This window comes from Rhea americana, unplaced genomic scaffold (assembly GCF_003343005.1).
Source record: "Rhea americana isolate MKP2758 unplaced genomic scaffold, rheAme1 scaffold_53, whole genome shotgun sequence".
NCBI lineage: Eukaryota > Metazoa > Chordata > Aves > Rheiformes > Rheidae > Rhea > Rhea americana.
In genome coordinates, this window is record NW_028186679.1 from 1621067 (window position 1) to 1636333 (window position 15267).

At 35.5% G+C, this 15267-nt stretch overlaps 1 protein-coding gene across 1 annotated transcript in view; it reads left to right on the top strand.

The window, feature by feature from the left end:
- Nucleotide 1: 1 nt before the first annotated feature.
- The window catches only part of LOC146588242 (uncharacterized), a gene marked incomplete at its 5' end in the record, with an annotated part of 25896 nt that continues 10630 nt past the window's right edge, over nt 2-15267 (top strand). The window contains 15 exons of the mRNA XM_085318316.1: nt 2-131; nt 1380-1498; nt 1784-1912; nt 2591-2655; nt 2754-2810; nt 2899-2997; nt 7200-7267; nt 7964-8051; nt 9911-9980; nt 10556-10628; nt 11389-11472; nt 12903-13032; nt 13703-13747; nt 13828-13909; nt 14000-14092. Of these exons, the coding sequence (XP_085174442.1) occupies nt 2-131; nt 1380-1498; nt 1784-1912; nt 2591-2655; nt 2754-2810; nt 2899-2997; nt 7200-7267; nt 7964-8051; nt 9911-9980; nt 10556-10628; nt 11389-11472; nt 12903-13032; nt 13703-13747; nt 13828-13909; nt 14000-14092 (1332 nt within the window). The remainder of the gene's footprint in view (nt 132-1379; nt 1499-1783; nt 1913-2590; nt 2656-2753; nt 2811-2898; nt 2998-7199; nt 7268-7963; nt 8052-9910; nt 9981-10555; nt 10629-11388; nt 11473-12902; nt 13033-13702; nt 13748-13827; nt 13910-13999; nt 14093-15267) is intronic.

A 15267-nucleotide genomic window follows, 5' to 3' on the forward strand; every position in this document is an offset into this window, starting at 1 on the left:
GCCGGCGTGCGCCGCCCCGGCCCGCGGCGCTGCGCGGCTCTGCGCGGAGCAGGCAGCCGCCGAGCGCTGGGGAAGGCCGGCGGGAGGCGCCGGCCCCCGGGCGTGGAGCCTCTCCTCAGAAAGCCTCCTCGGTACCTGTCCCGCCCCGGCGGGGCCCGGCACCCGCGGCAGCGGCCGTTACTCAGAGAGAGATGGGCGGATCTTTGGTGACGAGGAAGCAGCAGCCGAATACCCCTCGCTGCTTTTAATGTTACGGCTTAGGCTGGCCGTGGGGAGCAATTTCTTGTTCTGGAATTGGTGACGCGTCGCAGCGGAGAGGCGCGGCAGTGCCATCCGCGGGCTGGCGCGCAGCGGCGGCGCGGGGCTGCGCGGAGCAACGCGGCAGCGCGGGCCCTGCGGTAGCGCTGCCGAGTCGTTTCCACGGGTGGTAGAATTACTGGCAAGCGTTGAGAAGTAGGGGTCGGTGACCCATCTTGTGGCTGCTGYGTAAAACAGGATTTTTATTTAGGGGTACTGAAAATCGTTGCTAACAGCCTTGAGAGGTATAATTAACTTTTTAAAAGTTTTTTTTTAAGAAGAGTGACTATGAGCTACCGGGGTTTTATATTTAATGAGGAATCATAAGATAACTGTAAGCAAAAATCCATAAAAACGTTAAAATACATACTATTAACCTGGTGTTTTAAAACACTATCTGCCCTCTTTTATCATGGATCAGGGTGCAGAGCACCTCTGAGGGAAGACGTAAATCACTGGAGTACATRGGTTGTGCTACAGCAAGAAACATGTGCTCTGACCCTTTCTTTCTTTTGCTGTTTGCATTACTCGGAGAAGACTTCAGGCTGTTTTTTTTTACATTATTTGGTCATTGTCACTGCCATATGGTGTGTGTATCACCTACCCACAATTATCAGCGTACGGTGACTTCATCTGCGGGTGTTGTATTATGGGGTTCTGCTGTGGGTGTAGCTGAGTTTGACTCTTCTATCTGAAGAAAATATCTTTTAAGGCTCCATATAATTGAATGCAATGTAAAACGGCCCTGAGACTGTTCTAATTAGGATTAATCCAAACTAATCCTAAATACGGGTTAGCACTTAAAATTGGCATGAACAATCTATTTCTTCAACTGCAGGATTCAGTCCTTTTAAAAATCCTGAACAGCGTAAAATCTTGAATGTATTTAGGATAATTCTAAAATAAAATCCTAAATTTTATTTAGGCTAGCTTTTTGTGCAAGTTYACTGCATGATGTAGTGGTAAAGGGTGGCGGGTTTTGTTGTTTCTAAAGTATTTTGACTGGCTTTAAGGAGACATATATCTACAGTATATGGCTAATTCTTATTTTTTAAAGATTTCTTGCCTTTTTTTGTTTACAGATTCTTTTCCAATTGATCCTATCCAGGAAAATTATGTCCGTAATGTGAGAAACTGCATTTTTTCGGTTGCCTATCCTACACCTTTTAAATCTAGAGTTCTTCTTGTAGCTGTTTCAAAGGTTGGCTATTATGTTTTTTTCTTTTATTTTTGATAGAGATTGTTAATACGTATTTTAATTGTTAATACGTGTACTAAAATATTTGTGTATCATATACTATTTATTGTTAATGCATATTATTAATATATACTTTAAACATRCAGCACATTTCAACATATTGTTCATTCTCTGCACATACATTGGGACGTATCTCTCAATAACAAAACCTGTATTGAAAACACATTCATTGCCATTGAAAATTTGGTCATATTCAACTACCACTTTTTTTTTCCCACTCCTCTCCAGGAAGTTCTTGAAAATATTTTAGAWCTTGATATATCTGTCAAAGAAAAAGCTGATTTTCTTCAGTTCATCAGTGGTGAAAAAGTGACACTCGGATCTATTCCATTGGCACACAGATATGGAGGTCATCAGGTAACCCAAACACATACTCTTCCAGGTGAAATCATATAGGACTTGTCATGTGAGTTATATCCTGACAATCTATAGTTATATGAATGCTTATGAACACTTAGATTGCAAATTTGCCCTTCGATAAGCAGCTGCATGCAGATAGGAGAGAACTGCAGTATTCTTTCRTGGTACCATGTCTGCTTTCTCTGCTTCTGTTTATGCCAGAAGCAAATTATCTTTTAACTTGGGATAGCTGCAGAGTGTGCTTAGCGCCCCTGCAGCCCAACAGGCTCTAATTTGTGATAAGTGTCGGCTCAGAGGAGCGAAGAAATACAGAGCCTTACTGAAATCAGCAATACCATGGTTACTTATAGTTAARTTTAATTGACATGCATGAGATTATTCATGGAATAAGAGTGGAATTTGATGTATAGGCTGTAGCTGTACTTAAGTAGCTAGAAGGTAGAGAAAAAATGTTTGAATTCCCYGCGTTATTCTTTTTCTGTGCTTCTCTGATTCATTATTTCTGTGAGTGTGGAAGTACAGTTGTAGGGATCAAAACCTTAATGCCTATTAGAGCATATGTGTCACTATATTGCGTAGATAACAGTGAATCTACACATATATGTAGTGTGTGAGTTGTACTCTAACTGCTATAAATGATAGTAAGAAGAAAATGACTATTTTTGTCTTTCCCAGTTTGGTGTCTGGGCAGGTCAGCTGGGTGATGGAAGAGCCCACTTGATTGGAGTATATACAAACAGGTTTGATATTTTATGATTGATTTACTTCTATATAGTATTTAATTGACTCATGAATTCCCCAAGGTATATTGTTATAAACGGTAATGGTATTTTTTCAGGCATGGTGAGAGGTGGGAACTACAGTTAAAGGGTTCAGGAAAGACCCCATATTCCAGGTAAACTGCAGTTAATTTGTAAATAATGTTTTTGGTTTTAAATTTGACTTGGTTTTACAATCTATTTCTTGTTCTCTAAATTCTATAGGAATGGCGATGGAAGAGCAGTGCTTCGCTCTTCTGTGCGAGAATTTTTATGTAGTGAGGCTATGCACTATCTTGGGATTCCTACAAGCAGAGCTGCTAGGTATTTTTCTTATTTACAGTATCCTTATTTACAAGTAATTTTGTGACTGAGTTTAACTGAGCATCAGTAAAGCAAAACAGCTGATGTCTAGGAAGACAGATATTTCTTTTCATACATATGCAAAAAATATATCCCTCTAGTTTTTTAGATAACACTTTCCAGTAATAATAAGCTCCAGCAATTAAGTCATTCATTTGCATCTGTGGTACAGTTTAAAATACTATTTTGTTTAAACTCTATATTGTGTAATGTCATGTTTATTGTGGTGAACAACTGTTATTCACTTATAAAACTGTCTTAACTGAATGACCTTAATTTGTAATCTAATTGATTTTGTAAAGAAAATAAAAAGTGGAAATTACTTTGAGTAATAACATCTGTCACTAACTCCGCTCTCCAATTTGTATGGTACTGCAATCAGTTTCTTCTCTTTAAAGAAAATATTGTTCTCTCCTCTGTTTCCTGACAGAAGCCTAGCAAATACAGGAGGACTAGATTCCTGTTTTGTAAATATTACTAATGCTGTTAGGATACAGGGATAATGCATGAGTTTATTAATACATTTTACCTGGTTAATGAGTGAATCTATTAATACATTTAAGTTAAGCATTTAGATGAGTTTCTGAAGAATCAGGCCAAATGGGCAAATGTAGAAAGTGACAATTTCTGTATTGTCGTAGTCACGTATTGGGAATTTTTACTCTTTCCGTTCAGCTGCTTATGGCTTTTGAGATTGGTAGGAAAAAGCTGCTAGCCAAATAAAATAGGTATTAATTCTGGAGGTAGTAACTAATGTAGGTAATTGTCCTCAAGTCCTTATTTATACAAACATCCTTCTTCTAATTATTGCTTTTCCCAATTAAATTGAAAAAGAATAAAAATTCATTAAAAAACAAAAAAATGCATTTAGAACTAATTCTGCTTGAATCAGAGAAGGCCAATAAATGCACTTTTTTGATCTTTTCTTAGAATTAAGTAAACTGAATTTTTCTGCTGATTGTGTTTAAAATTTAAATTTTATTTTGTGTTCCAAGTGGTCTCATGTCTGTTCTTCAGAATTTCAGACCTTAAAAAAAAAATGTTCTGCGGAAAAAGCCCTGTATTAAGTTGCTACATGGCTAAGTTTCTGTGCAGAACACAGAAGTGGCTGTAAATCTCTCTAGCATTAATTTTTGCACATTTTCTCTGTTGGAGTGCAGTGTTGTAAATGACATTTTGAATGGTCTGTTCACTGACTTCACTTTGGGACCTTTTTCTGTTAACTGTTGATGCAAAACTGTAAGTCTGTCTGAATATCAGCAGGAGAGCACCTGGCAAGGTTATGTCCTTTCTTTGCTGTTATCTCAACAAATTGTTCAGTGCAAAAACAATACGAAATTACTCCTCAGCTGTGCACAAATTCTACTGAGTATAGTGTGCCTTAGTTCTGCTTGCAAATTGGTTAAATGTCTGGCTCTCCTGACTGTGCTGTACAAGCTTTCCAAATTGCTTGTAAGGCTTAATTTGGAAAAAACCCCGACTGATATCCATATTCTTCCCAATGGGATGCTGTTGTGTGGAGGCTGGTGAGATGCATTTACAGAGTTCTTGTCAAGTTTTGGCAAAAGCGTGGGTAAGAGCCTCGTATCTTACCCCAGAACACCCAGCAGGCTGGTTTGCTCTATTGAATTCAAGTAAGCACTCTCAGTAGCATGCTACAGTTCAGAACTGTACTGCCGGATAAAGAACATTTCTTCATATGGTACCATTTTACTCACGTATACTGGGGCTTCCAGTTAGCAGTGCTATGCATCGAATCAAAAAAGTGAGCTAGTATACGTAGTTCTCAAAGTGAAATGGCCATTGATATTCCTGCAGAACAGCAATCATGGTGCTCAGGAAAGTAAAGCCTAGCCCTTAAGCTGGAGCTGGGCGTAGGGGGAGGTGTAACCCATCCATCCCTCTCTGAGTGCTGTTACAGCTTCTCTGACATAATCGCAGCTTCAGTGCTCCATTTCCTGCGGTTGTGCATGCAGCCAGTCTGCTGCAGCCTTCTCTCAAGTAATGTTACCTCTCAACTGCAAGGGCCATTTGAAAACTCTTTTTTCAAAAGAATGAGAATGTAGATATGTTTATTTGGCTGTTCAGTGATTTGGCCAGCTCTTAAGAGATGCTGGTCCATCTCTTGTATTAATAAATAAACAAATGCTGTTGGCTCCATGGGTTTTCTGTCAGTAATAACAGGAATCCTAGTATTCTGCAGGAATTTTGTAGAGATCCTGCTAAGTGTTTCATAATCAAAAAGAAACAAGCTTTTTGGTATATCTCAGTTCAAAATGGTAAAATTTAATAGGATTATTCTTCTGACCACCTCTTTCCCCTCGTGCTCTGATGCATGCACTATTTTTGTTAGTATAGAGGGTTGTTCCTTGTTTTTGAAAATGTTTGTTTTTCTTGAATGGTTAAGGTTTTTCGTCTCATTTATGTCAGCACATTTTATACTTACTTTTACAGATATAGTAATCATACATTATTATTCCCAGAAGAGTCTAATCTGGAAATTTTATTTTTTTCTTAATATTGCTTGTATCAATACAGCTCCAGTAGTGGCAGCGTCACAGAGAGCAAAAGAATAGACAAACCATCCTGCAGCCTCTAGAATTTTATCCAATGTACTTTTAAATGTTTGCAAAGCAATGCTTTTGATATTTCAATTCCTAGATTTTTTTCCCCTCCTCCCTTTGGAACAAGTGATTGCCTGTTCTTTGCAGTTAACAGAGAACATTCGGTTTGGATGGCTACTACATGCATTCAAAAATAACAGAGTAGAATAATAATATAATTTGGAGCCCTYAGTTACTATGGCAGCTAACCTTATAGTATAAGAATTGAGATGAATTATTCCTGATAATGTTTTTTCATATATTTATATGCATACACAAATAATACATACTAAAGTATGTAAAAACATAATCTGATGTGCTCTGAAAATGTAATACTTAGGAGTTGCTTCAACTCTGTATGATTGTCTTCAGTCATATTTATGAATGAAGTATTAGGTTTGCCACTTGTCCTTTTCTGTGTACGTCCAAGGAGAGTTTGATTCTGTCTTCTGTACAGTCTTCARCTACCTAGTGGATGGCTGTAATTAGCTGCATTAAGTTTTCAATAGCACACCACCTACATATTTTTGGAGAGAGAGACCCTTTTCAGTTATCAGCAAGCAAAGATATGAATTATACAAAACAAGRTGGTTTTTCCTTGTACTACACTCCGTGCTTATTGAGAGGACTCTGACAAGATCTCTTCCAAAAGACAGCACCAAGCATTGCTTCTACTGGTTTGTCAGTGTAATCTCAGTTGCTTTGGAGAGAAAACTTCCTGCATGTTAAGCTTAGAAGAAAATGGTGCCCTTGAGTGGTTGGTTAGGATTGATTCCATTTTATTTTTTCTGATGTAACAGGTGAAAAAAAGGTAAAATTATGTATTTTTTTTCCTAAGATGAGTGTAAATTGTGAAATATTTTAGAAAAAGCTGTTTTTCGTCTTCTCAGCACTCACAAATCTTAACGTTTAGAAAAATAGGAAAATCTATAGAATGTGCAGAATTTTAAGGCAAATGATAAAGAGATTGCTTTAAAAAACCCAAAGTGAAGAAGAAAGGGACAATTAAAGTGCTTCATCATAGTTAAGCCTTTTTGTATGTTGATACTGTTTGCAGAGTCCTTGGTTACTAAGGATGCCAGATCTGTCCATGAAGTTACTGAATAAACAGTTTTGGCTCACATAATAGGGCAACCTGCAGTCTGATGCAGCAGTTTGTTTTCTAATTTCTCTGTCTTCCCAAGTTTGCTGTCTTCCTCAGGGGACTTGCAGTCACAAGTCACATTTAYGTTACCATAATGTGAATTGTTTGTTAAGATTTCAAGCTGAATGCAATAGGTTTTTTGAGTGAAACCTCTTGCCTCAGAACAGTGTAGGTAATGGAAATTAGGCAATGTTGTATATATACAAGAGAAATGCATCTTACTAATGAAGGATAATAGGCTTGGTAAGCCTTAGCTTACTGTTTGTCTGTCATTTGTTAAGACAAAGCTATGCCAACAAAAAACCTATTTCTTTTAAGAAATAAATATAAATTTATATAAAATATGACTTGGTCATCAATGTAAATTATTTTTGCTAAGATAACTTTTTAAAAATTGAATTTCTTGTTTCTTACAGCTTAGTTGTAAGTGATGATGTGGTGTGGAGAGACCAGTTTTACAATGGAAATATTAAGAAAGAAAGAGGTAATGAACATATATAGGTTAAAAAAAAAAGTACATACRTGAGATCTCATCTCAGTTATTTAGATATAAAACTTCTTTTGAGAAAATCAACCTTAAACATTGCTTAGCATAAAGAAATTAAGCTGCATAATCAGAGCTGTTGTCATGAGATATCTGTTTTAGGGGTATAATTTTTGTTTTCAAATATCATTACAAAAATTACATTGGAAGCGAGGCATGTTTTCCATTGTTCTGCTAGCAGTAGTGGAATGGTGGGAATACTACTTTGACTGTGCCACTGCTATCATATAAATCTGCTCTGAAAAAGATCTGGGTGACCCAATGTGGGTAAAAATCAGAGGTGAGTTATGTTGGCTCTTCCTTTGTTGCTGGCATCTTTGATGGAATTCTGATGTTAATGCCACACTGGAATTTTGCTTGTGTTTGCTGATGTAGTGCATCCTATCAAACATATGAAGATATGGAGGAGTAAGAATATCAATTACTTTCCAGAAAATTAAACTTGATCATTAAAATGTGTGTGTAGTAATGTTATATATCTGTTATATGCTGAGCATTCATATAAAAATACACATTTAAGTATGGATATGTGAATTATGTGTCTATATAAATAACATATAATTGCTTTTATTATGGGATTTTTTTTTAATTTTCTGAAACTGTGTTTACATTTAAACATATGTGTTTATATTTAAGGTGCAATCGTTCTCCGTGTTGCCAAATCATGGTTTCGTATAGGATCCTTGGAGATCTTAGCACATTCAGGGGAACTGGATTTACAAAGGTTCAAATTTAATCTTCATAGTAACTATATTAATTGTCATAACAGTCAAATACATATTAGAATGAATATATAGAGTTGGAATTTAGACATAAATTATTTAGAAAGGAAGATTACATAATTTAAAAATAAAACCTACTTTTTTTTTTTTTTTTTTTTTTTAATAAGCATACGAATGATCTTACCTCATAAGGATAAAAAAGCTTGTGGGGTCTTTGTAAGGCCTGGGTCTTACAAAATGAGAAAGTCTTTATAGCTACAATAGTTCCGGTAACTAACTGTGTGTGCAGGATGGCTTTTGTTTAAGAGGAACTTGTAAATATATAGAATAAACTCCTAAATTTCTCACTATAACCTGTGAAACTAAATTAACAGAAATATGAAATACATCAGTAGCTTAAGTACGTTGTATGATGTATGCTTTCCAAGAACATGTAAGATTAGAAAAAGTATATTGGATAATAAATAATTGTATAATTTTAAGCCTCTTAGCAATTTTAATTTAGTGATAGAACTGTGTTATTCCATTTCAAGCAATTGGCCTGACAAGTTTTTAGTTCTACTGTAAATACTTCAAAGTAGTAGGATRTATTGGCCATTTCTCCTCAGGGGCTGTGCACTGGTTGATAATCACTTACAATAAAAATTTCTGTGGGGTGCTTAAAAAAGAAAAAAGAGAAGTAGCAGCAGTTGTACATGACAGTAACTGGCCATTCAAGACAACTTCCTGCAAGAGTTGTCTTGTGACAGATTTTTATTGTAAAACTGAAAGACTAAATTAAGGAACTGAATTTAAGATGCAACTSTACCACATGTTTTTGGCTGAAATATTTGTGCCTTCTTGGATTCAATGAGCCTGTACAAATCTGTTCTACTCATGCAGAGTAGATGACACCTTCCTGCCTGTTTTGGAGGGAGCCCCCAGAAAGTGTGGCCAAGAGCAGTCAGGGCCATTGTGACTGTCTGTGCTTCCTCCTCAGAAAAGATTCCTCCTGAAAAAGGMTGTCCTGGAATAACCAGCTAAAATTTAGCGGTAATAGGTTGGACACACCTTGAATGGGGCAAGTTGCTAGATACTCTTATAAAGTTGTCACAGTTCAAGGGGAATTTGGTGATTTGTTCCAACAATCTGATTAGAAAGTAAAATCTAGATATTTGTGTGCATAGCCTTGCAACACSAGCAGAGATCCACAGGTCCAGCTCTASCCTGGATCTTCTATCCCACTTGTARGGGSTACTTGCAGCCTCTCCAGCTCTGACTACCAGAGGGCCTGATAGGGGACTTAAATGTACTGAATGCCAGAGGGACTGCTTTAAAGATCTGTAAATGTGAGCATCTGACAGCTACTGCAATTGTTATTCATGTATCCCAATTTCCCAAGCTTGACATACAGCAACTTTATGTAACATTGTTTTGGGAATGGCCACTTACTATGACAAGTAACCCTACTTCCTAGAAATTCAGCCATAAAAYTTTCTACAAGGGGAATTTTTGATACTAGTATAGAGTTATTCCTTGTAATGATACGCCTTTTTTTTTGAACACATAAACTGTTTTTGATAAAAAGTTGGTGTTACAGCATGTAAAAGCAGATCCTGTTGTACTCTTAAAATTTAACCTGAGAGTAGTTTGAAGTCTTTATGATTCTCCATTCATATTTATAACTGGAGCATTAAGTTTTATCTCTAAGCATTTTAAAGGGTTTAATCCAAAACCCATTGSAGTAAATAAATTGAATTTTCTCATAACTGATTACAGAAAGCTGTAGATCAGCATTTAGCTGTTGAAAAAATAAAAATTTTGAATTATCAGTTCTGAAAGTAYCAATTGTGTTTAAAAAAATATGCATTTCTTATTACAGAAGATTGCTAGACTTTGTCATCCAGGAACATTTTCCATCAATAGCAATGAATGATTCAAAYAGATACCTGGTAAGATACAAAGCTTTTCAAAGTCTGCAATTTTAAAAAGTCTTAAAATTTGAAATAAGCTTTAAGTTTTTATTAGCAGAAGTTTGTAAATACTCTTTTATATACATAAAAAACCTACTTCTAGTAGTTTCTCTCTGAAAATCAAATATGAATGTTCTTTTTTTTTCACAATTTTTAATATTTGAATATTGTGTAAATATTTGTTGATAGTCTTCCATTTTCATTTTTTTTTCCTTCTGTTGCTCAGATACTAAGTGAACAGTGGTCATGGGAGTGATGAATTATGCTCTTCCTTATATAAATATAGTATATATATTGTCTTTGTTCCCTTTAAGAATTGATAATTTCTCTTAGTGTATCTGTGTATGTTTGTATAACCGTAGTCTTTGGTGGGCAAGTTTAATTTGCGAATCAGATCATTTAAGAATGTGAACAAAAAGTCCTGACAGACATAGACACAGATTTAAAAATAGAATATATGGAACATTTCTAAAGTTAATAAATTTTTATGTTGTTTACTGTATTCTGTATTTTTGATTGAGAGGATTTGAAATAAAATATATATTTGATTTTAGGAATTTTTCTCTGCATTTGTGTTAGAGACTGCAAATCTGATTGCCCTCTGGATGTCTGTGGGTTTTGCACATGGTAAGCTGCAGTAGATACTGTTGTAGTATTGGTTTTACAGGAGTGTCTCTTTATAGTTATGTACTTAAAGATGACTTTTATACTGTCACATTTAATTCTCTTCAGTCTTTCTGACGTCTTTCTCTATAGCAGTATCTGTTATCTATTATACAAGCTTTTCATWAACAGTTAAGAGAGCTTTCTAATTTTTCAAAGTATGACTGTATTTGACAGAAGCAAAGAAGGGAACMATGGGAGCTCCTCAGAATCGCTGTGATTATCTGATGTACATAGACCATGTGTTGATGTCACATAAAAGTTTCATTACTTTGAATTTGATATATTTGCATAAAAACTTGACCTTCTATAGTGTACAGGATAGAGTGTTGTTCACCTTTATTCCAGATTTAYATTATGAAAAATAAAATAGTATTGTGTTATTAGTACAACATACACATCAATTTGCAAATAAAAAAATTTATCAGTTGTGCAAGATACTGTTTCAACACCATGTTGCATTGAAAGGAAAAGGAAACAGTGCCACCTAGGTGTAGAAACCRGAAGCAAGATAATGTAGAAAACAATTTCTAGCTTTGGTACTTAAAATGCCTGCCAGGTCAAGAAAAAAAGAAATGAGATTATTTTCCAGAATCTGATCTCTGAAAGGTAACTGCTGCAATGTTGACTAGGTTCGTTGGATTGATTTCACAGCAAATTTTCTAGGCTACAGAATTCAGGTGGAATTTTATTTGTGTTTTTCTTTGCTGTTTTTTCATTTTAGGTGTATGCAATACAGATAACTTCAGTTTATTATCCATAACAATAGATTATGGTCCATTTGGATTTATGGACTCCTATGATCCAAGTGAGTATAGTGCATGTTTTTAAGTGCATCTTTTGATTTAAAATAGATTAATTTATGTAATTTCTCTGGGCATGAAAACTGAATTATTATCAGAAACATCATGAGTATGTCTATTGTGTGAAGTGTTTTAGGAAAGACCAGTTACGTTCTAGATCGAAGGCCAGTTTTATGATATAGTATACAAGTTCCATTTCATGTTCTAAAAATTTTCAGATGAAATTTTGCTATTAAACCCAATTCCATGCATAATCTTTCCTATTGAACTTTGTCARTTGAACAGATGCTACAAGAGAGACCTAGAAAACTAAATTTGAGTATGGCCATAAGCAAACAAAGTTGTGTATGATTTCGAATATATCATGCTTCATTTTTGTAGTCACTGCAGCTAGCTGTATACTTTCAAAGAAAGACTGCTTTTCCTGCTGTATGAATGCAGTCCACCTGGGATTGATTGATGTAGGTCCAATGTGTACATAAATGCACATTCTTGGATTGTTGTTTGGAGGCTGCATCTGAGTAAGGTTCAGAACCAACAGTGTTTATCTTACTAACAGTTTTCGTGAGACTGCAGTCTCAAATTAATCAAGTCTCATGAGAATAGATRTTACACAATTGATATCATATTGAAGAAGTCCAAACTGAATCTTTAAAAGTGAGTGTTCCTAGTTTTAGACCTTACCCTGAAACCAGGCTTAGAACTAGAATTTCAAATTTGAACTGATCACCAGATCTGACAGGTGTGTTCCCTTTAATGTTCCATCTAGTATTACTATCCTCAGAAAATTTGGGCAATGCTATATGTTTTGATCAGGTTAGCTGCATCTGATCTCTGTYGGGGTTCACACTGCATCCATTCTGAGATTGGTGCTGTTAGAGTATCCAGAATGTAAGCATATTTATTATCTCTCAGATGTGGACTTGTATAGTAGARCATCTTACCTCTGATTTTTCAGAACTGAATATATAAAGCTTGGATATACAACAAAACAAATCTTGTTCAGGTGGCCTATTTTTTTTTTTAATGCATTACTTTTCCAAAGATGTATATTGATCCTGAATCTGAATGTATGATTATTTGGTCTGTTGTATGTAGTAAACAACAGTGAATAAAGCATTGCTTTTTGTGTAAAAATTGTCTGTTTCTGTTTAAATATCTGAATTTATTTTGTATCTTCAAGTAGGAAGATACCCCTTGTGACTTCTGGAAACTTGTTCACGAAGTGTATATCCCTTAGCTTTGCAAATATTAGATCTTGAGTTAATCTAGACTAAATAAATACGCTGTGTTCTGAGTTTAAGTATTTAGTACCTTCAGGGCTTTTCTTTGCTGTTTAAACATAAAAATGAATGAACGTGGCTATTTTAACATTGGTTATTTATTCTAATTACTCCATTGTAGAAAAGTTTTTTTTTTTGTTTGTTTGAAACAGATTTTGTTCCAAACACATCTGATGATGAAAGGAGGTATAAAATAGGAAACCAGGCAAATGTTGGGCTGTTTAATCTGAACAAGCTGTTACAAGCTCTAAAACCTTTATTGGATCCCAGGCAAAAGCAGCTGTAAGTAATCCTTAAAATATCTTAACGCTTAAAAGAGCTAGTGAGATGGGAGAGACTTTAATTGCCATCTGCTTAGGAAAGAGAGGGGTTAGTTTTTAAAATCTAGATTCTAAATGAAATTTGATTCTGGATTAATTATTGGCCAGTATAATGTGGAGGGAAGAGAAGACTTTTTCTTTTCTATTAGTCATAAATCATAGCAAAATGTGGCTGGAAAACAATTCAAGATGTTGTCTGGGCCATTCTCCTTTCCCTAAGGTAGGACATTTACCTGTAGTTTCCTCTTATAACTTTGTTTAATTTGTTGTTAAAGATGCCTACTTATGCATTCATACAATCTCCTTAAGTAATGAGTAAGTATTTTAATAACCTACTACAAAGATTCCTAATATGGATCTTATTTGTGCGATTTAAACTCATGACTTCTTACTCACTGTGGAAACAAAAGATAGATCATGTTTCTTTCTTCTTTGCAGCAGCTGTTTATGTATTTGAAGTCTACTAAAATATTTTCCTTCAATCTTTTTTTCACTATGTATCACAGTTGATTCAGAATATGGAAGTTGTTAGAGAGCAAACAGAAGAAGTTTTCCTCCTTTTGTGTACRGCAGGATTGCTGTACACTGCACAGTAATACGTGAAAATTTTGACATTTCTTTTGTTTTTACAGAGCTTCACAGATTCTAGAGGAATATAGTAAACACTACTACATGCGGTATGTTCTAGAACTTAAAATTGGTGGTTACAATATTTAAAATATGTTAGGTGAYAATTTACTATTGTTACTATATTCAGTTTTACAGAACTATTTAAAAGAAAACTGGGTCTTCTGGGGGAGAATGAGGAGGATAACTATTTGATTGCTTTTCTTCTAAATGTGAGTTGGCTGTGCTAATTTTGTTGATRAACATCAGAACTGATATCTAATACTTTAAAAACACTGATAAAAGTGTGTTAATTTCACTAGCTCATGGAAGATGTGAAGGCTGATTTTACAATGACATTTCGACAGCTCAGTGAAATTACTGAAGACCAGTTAAAGAAACTCCATATTCCTGAGGTATCAATAGACACACCCCATTTTAGGAATACTCAATATTGAATCAGGCTGGATGTAATGCTGATACAATGAAAGACCCCRATACAATGGAGGTCTCCTGAAGTTGTGACTTTCCTGAAAAACACAAGCAATTGTAGCATCATTAAGGGACAGAGAGACTAAGGGACCTGTATCTTGCTGTCATCCCCTGTTAAGTCTGTGTCTCATAATGAAGGATGTGTTAACAAAGTGCAAAAGTCAAATTTTCAGCCTCTGGTATAGGTATGATATGAGTAGTCATAAACATTCATGCATACATGGGAATGTGATTRTCTTCTCATTTAACATGGGTCTCCTGGCCACCCTTAGGAACTTGTTTGCAATTAAAGATCTTTCTCCAGCCTGAATTGTTGTCTRAGTATCTACAATATTTTTACAGCTGAAATATTAGTAAGAGCTTTCTTCCTCACAGCTTTTTGTTTGTTTAAGAATTCCTTCTGATAGTATTTCATAAGATGCAAGCAAAGTTCAACAGGGCTTAAGAGAGCAATTTCAGTCTTGGACCCATCAAATTTACCTAAAGTGGATTACCAGATGGCTTAAACCTCTGTTCTCATCAGCTTGTCTGAGTATCTAATGACAAGTGAGATCCCACCTCATACTCTTGCTAGAATCTCAGCCTGTCATGGCCTCTGCCTTCCCTGGGCACAAGATTGGTTCTAAATGTCACCTAAAGCATAGGAATGCATAGCATAGGTCCTGCTCAGTTTACACTTCCATCCTATCTTGCTGCTAACTCCCACTAAACTTATTCTTYAGGACCAAGTATTAAAATAAAAGGGATTTAAGCTTTCCAGCAGTGGAAAGAGATGAACTTCATAGCCTGCATATGGTGCAGTCTTCAGAAATGGAAGTATGACTGAAATGTTTGAACTGGAGTAAGATGTTTACCAAGTGCTAATTGCATAGAAGTGTAGAATGGAAATTTGGAAAAGAAAGTTCMTAAGTACCAGATCTGGAAAGGAATAAAGGAGACCTTTTCACCTGAGCCAAAAAAATAGTACCTTTTCCATGTGACAAGTATTAGTCACTTTACCTGCAAAACTTTGTTGTCCTTCCCTAACTTCTGGCTTATTTCTGTTTGTCTTTGAATCTAATTTAAGACAAGAGAGCTTTTTTTTTTTTTTTTTTTTTTT